Source organism: Trichomycterus rosablanca, chromosome 26, assembly GCF_030014385.1.
Source record: "Trichomycterus rosablanca isolate fTriRos1 chromosome 26, fTriRos1.hap1, whole genome shotgun sequence".
Classification (NCBI taxonomy): Eukaryota; Metazoa; Chordata; class Actinopteri; order Siluriformes; family Trichomycteridae; genus Trichomycterus; species Trichomycterus rosablanca.
The window spans coordinates 190,001-195,000 of NC_086013.1; the positions used below are offsets into that span (position 1 = coordinate 190,001).

Consider the following 5,000-nt stretch of genomic DNA (forward strand, 5'->3'; position numbering starts at 1 on the left):
ATACATATTGTGGGTGTGTGTGCGTTTGTTAGAAATTTGGTGATATTCGGTGGGAGGACGTGGAGAACATGCGCAAACGCAACAGACTCTACGTGATTCAGACACTTGAGGAAACGACCAAACAAAACGTTGTGAGTACAAAAATCAAAACAACATTCACTCACATGCTTGTGTTATGTTGCTGATGGTGTGTGTTTATTCTTGTTGTGTGTTTAGTTGCGTGTTGTTGCTCAGGACGTGAAGTTCAGTGCTGCTCAGATAGAAAAACTTTACCTACTGTTTAAGGTAACACACACACACACACACACAAACACAAACAGTAGAACCTTACACACACTCACCTCATTCCAGAGCTGCTGTTTTATTATCTGCATGTGATGTTCAGACTCTGTAAATGATTCTAACGTCACGATCACTTTAATATCAGTCACACATATCAGTCCAACTAAGTCTATTACTGTGGGTGTGTGTGTGTGGGTGTGGTTGTGTGTGGGTGTGGTTGTGTGTGGGTGTGGTTGTGTGTGTGTGTGTGTGTGGTTGTGTGTGTGTGGTTCTGTTTGTGTGTGTGTGTGTGGTTCTGTTTGTGTGTGGGTGTGGTTCTGTGTGTGTGGTTTTGTTTGGGTGTGTGTGTTTGTGGTTCTGTTTGTGTGTGTGTTTGTGTGTGTGTGTGTGTGGGGGGGGTTCTGTGTGTGTGTGGTTGTGTGTGTGTGTGGTTGTGTGTGTGTGTGTGGTTGTGTGTGTGTGTGGTTGTGTGGTTGTGTGTGTGTGTGGTTCTGTTTTTGTGTGTGTGTGGGGTTGTGTGTGTGTGTGTGTGGGGTTGTGTGTGTGTGTGTGGGGTTGTGTGTGTGTGTGGTTGTGTGTGTGTGTATGTGTGTGTGTGTGTGTGGTTGTGTGTGTGGTTCTGTTTTTGTGTGTGTGTGGGGTTGTGTGTGTGTGTGGGGTTGTGTGTGTGTGTGGTTGTGTGTGTGTGTGTGTGTGTGGTTGTGTGTGTGGTTCTGTTTTTGTGTGTGTGTGTGTGTGTGTGTGTGTGTAACAGAGGCAGCACTTTATAAGCTGTTACTGGTCGGCGTGCAGTGCTGCCCTACAGAACCACGACCCAAGCCTGCCGTACCTGGATCAGTACCAACTAGACCAGGACCAGTTCCGCTCGCTCTTCACCCTGCTGTTACCATGGAGACACTCGTACACACACACACACACTGATACGCGCTTTCTGGCGTGCTTGGCGTTTCGCCTGGCTGACGAGAACGCAGACGGGCTCATCAACTTCAAAGAGTTCATATGCATGATGGGTAAGGACCGCACCTCTGATCCTACACTGTGCGCACTACACCGCTTACAAATCTTTTAATGTGTGTGTGTGTGTGTGTGTGTGTGTGTGTTATAGATATCCTGTATAATGGCTCATTCACTGAAAAGCTGAAAATTCTCTTCAAACTTCATCTACAACCAGGTAGAACCTTCACCCCACACACTACCCCACACACTACCCCCCACACACCCCACACACTACCCCACACACCAGGGGGTCTAAAACTGGAGGCCAGACTTTATTACATCAAAAACAATTAGCAGTTCTTCACCAAAACAAAATTCATCATCATCATCATCCAAGTTCAACTGTCACCTAAAACGCGGGGTACAAGGAAAAGATTGATGGGGCGCAAATCCATAAACTCTCATATCTAGCTGTAATTTAAAGCTGCCAATCCACCTTCTGCATGAACGCTTGTGTCAGCCATGAATAATAAAATTGAAGCGTTGACTGTAATTACAAAGTTTTTGTTTGGAGTGTTTTTATAACTGTTGTTTATAACCACGATGTTCAAACCACATTGAAACCGTGAGTGATGAGAACAGACGTGATCACCATGATCCACTTCTGCTCTTCACTACTTTTAAATCTGAATGTGAAGAAACAATAATTAATAATATAATAAAATAATTAAACACATTGGGATTAATAGTGCATGCCAGAATTTGTATTATTAGATGTTTTCATCATACATATAATGTAGGTGGTGTATAGTGTGTGTGTGTGTGTGTGTGTGTATGTGTATGTATGTGTGTATAATGTGTTCTGTGTATAGTTGCAGAAGCGGTTGGTGTGTGTAATGTGTGTGTGTATAATGTGTGTGTGTGTAGTTGCAGGAGTTGGTGTGTGTAACGTGTGTGTGTGTGTATAATGTGTGTGTGTGTGTGTAGTTGCAGGAGTTGGTGTGTGTGACGTGTGTGTGTGTGTGTATAATGTGTGTGTGTTTATAATGTGTGTGTGTGTGTGTAGTTGCAGAAGGAGTTGGTGTGTATAATGTGTATGTGTGTGTGTGTGTGTAGTTGCAGGAGTTGGTGTGTGTAACGTGTGTGTGTGTATAATGTGTGTGTGTGTGTGTGTGTAGTTGCAGGAGTTGGTGTGTGTAACGTGTGTGTGTGTGTGTATAATGTGTGTGTGTGTGTGTATGTGTGTGTGTGTGTGTGTGTGTATAATGTGTGTGTGTGTAGTTGCAGAAGGAGTTGGTGTGTGTTTGTGTGTGTATAATGTGTATGTGTGTGTGTGTGTATAATGTGTGTGTGTGTATAACGTGTGTGTGTGTGTGTGTGTGTGTGTATAGTTGCAGAAGGAGTTGGTGTGTGTGTGTGTGTGTATAACGTGTGTGTGTGTGTATAGTTGCAGAAGGAGTTGGTGTGTGTGTGTGTGTATAACGTGTGTGTGTGTGTGTATAGTTGCAGAAGGAGTTGGTGTGTGTAACGTGTGTGTGTGTGTATAGTTGCAGAAGGAGTTGGTGTGTGTGTGTGTGTGTGTATAACGTGTGTGTGTGTGTATAGTTGCAGAAGGAGTTGGTGTGTGTGTGTGTATAACGTGTGTGTGTGTGTGTGTGTGTGTGTATAACGTGTGTGTGTATAGTTGCAGAAGGAGTTGGTGTGTGTGTGTGTGTGTATAACGTGTGTGTGTGTGTGTATAACGTGTGTGTGTGTGTGTGTGTGTATAGTTGCAGAAGGAGTTGGTGTGTGTGTGTGTATAACGTGTGTGTGTGTGTGTGTGTGTGTGTATAGTTGCAGAAGGAGTTGGTGTGTGTGTGTGTATAGTTGCAGAAGGAGTTGGTGTGTGTGTGTATAACGTGTGTGTGTGTGTGTGTGTGTGTGTATAGTTGCAGAAGGAGTTGGTGTGTGTGTGTGTATAACGTGTGTGTGTGTGTGTGTAGTTGCAGAAGGAGTTGGTGTGTGTGTGTGTATAACGTGTGTGTGTGTGTGTGTATAGTTGCAGAAGGAGTTGGTGTGTGTGTGTATAACGTGTGTGTGTATAGTTGCAGAAGGAGTTGGTGTGTGTGTGTGTATAACGTGTGTGTGTGTGTGTGTGTGTATAGTTGCAGAAGGAGTTGGTGTGTGTGTGTGTATAACGTGTGTGTGTGTGTGTGTGTGTGTGTGTGTATAGTTGCAGAAGGAGTTGGTGTGTGTGTGTGTATAACGTGTGTGTGTGTGTGTGTGTGTATAGTTGCAGAAGGAGTTGGTGTGTGTGTGTGTATAACGTGTGTGTGTGTGTGTATAGTTGCAGAAGGAGTTGGTGTGTGTGTGTGTATAACGTGTGTGTGTGTGTGTGTGTGTGTGTATAGTTGCAGAAGGAGTTGGTGTGTGTGTGTGTATAACGTGTGTGTGTGTGTGTGTGTATAGTTGCAGAAGGAGTTGGTGTGTGTGTGTGTATAACGTGTGTGTGTGTGTGTGTGTATAGTTGCAGAAGGAGTTGGTGTGTGTGTGTGTATAACGTGTGTGTGTGTGTGTGTGTGTGTGTGTATAGTTGCAGAAGGAGTTGGTGTGTGTGTGTATAACGTGTGTGTGAGTACAGATGTGTATAACGTGTGTGTGTGTGTATAGTTGCAGATGGAGGTGTGTGTGTGTGTATAGTTGCAGAAGGAGTTGGTGTGTGTGTGTGTATAACGTGTGTGTGTGTGTGTGTGTATAGTGCAAGAAAGGAGTTGTGTGTTGTGCGTACAAACGGAGTGTGTAAGTGTGTGTGTGTGTATAGTTGCAGAAGGAGTTGGTGTGTGTGTGTGTATAACGTGTGTGTGTGTGTGTGTGTATAGTTGCAGAAGGAGTTGGTGTGTGTGTGTGTATAACGTGTGTGTGTGTGTGTGTGTGTGTATAGTTGCAGAAGGAGTTGGTGTGTGTGTGTGTATAACGTGTGTGTGTGTGTGTGTGTATAGTTGCAGAAGGAGTTGGTGTGTGTGTGTGTATAACGTGTGTGTGTGTGTGTGTGTGTATAGTTGCAGAAGGAGTTGGTGTGTGTGTGTGTATAACGTGTGTGTGTGTGTGTGTGTGTGTGTATAGTTGCAGAAGGAGTTGGTGTGTGTGTGTGTATAACGTGTGTGTGTGTGTGTGTGTATAGTTGCAGAAGGAGTTGGTGTGTGTGTGTGTATAACGTGTGTGTGTGTGTGTGTGTGTATAGTTGCAGAAGGAGTTGGTGTGTGTGTGTGTATAACGTGTGTGTGTGTGTGTGTGTATAGTTGCAGAAGGAGTTGGTGTGTGTGTGTGTATAACGTGTGTGTGTGTGTGTGTGTATAGTTGCAGAAGGAGTTGGTGTGTGTGTGTGTATAACGTGTGTGTGTGTGTGTGTGTATAGTTGCAGAAGGAGTTGGTGTGTGTGTGTGTATAACGTGTGTGTGTGTGTGTGTGTATAGTTGCAGAAGGAGTTGGTGTGTGTGTGTGTATAACGTGTGTGTGTGTGTGTGTGTATAGTTGCAGAAGGAGTTGGTGTGTGTGTGTGTATAACGTGTGTGTGTGTATAGTTGCAGAAGGAGTTGGTGTGTGTGTGTGTATAACGTGTGTGTGTGTGTGTGTGTATAGTTGCAGAAGGAGTTGGTGTGTGTGTGTGGATAACGTGTGTGTGTGTGTGTGTGTATAGTTGCAGAAGGAGTTGGTGTGTGTGTGTGTATAACGTGTGTGTGTGTGTGTGTGTGTATAGTTGCAGAAGGAGTTGGTGTGTGTGTGTGTGTGTGTATAGTTGCAGA

General features: G+C 44.4%; 1 protein-coding gene across 4 annotated transcripts in view; it reads left to right on the top strand.

Moving 5' to 3' along the window:
- tbc1d8b (TBC1 domain family member 8B) overlaps positions 1-5,000 on the top strand; it is a 20,921-nt gene that overhangs the window by 12,477 nt on the left and 3,444 nt on the right. For all 4 annotated transcript variants that reach the window (XM_062989020.1, XM_062989021.1, XM_062989018.1 and 1 more), the window contains 4 exons: positions 33-131; positions 217-285; positions 1,037-1,292; positions 1,388-1,453. In XM_062989020.1, coding sequence (XP_062845090.1) covers positions 33-131; positions 217-285; positions 1,037-1,292; positions 1,388-1,453 — 490 coding nt within the window. The remainder of the gene's footprint in view (positions 1-32; positions 132-216; positions 286-1,036; positions 1,293-1,387; positions 1,454-5,000) is intronic.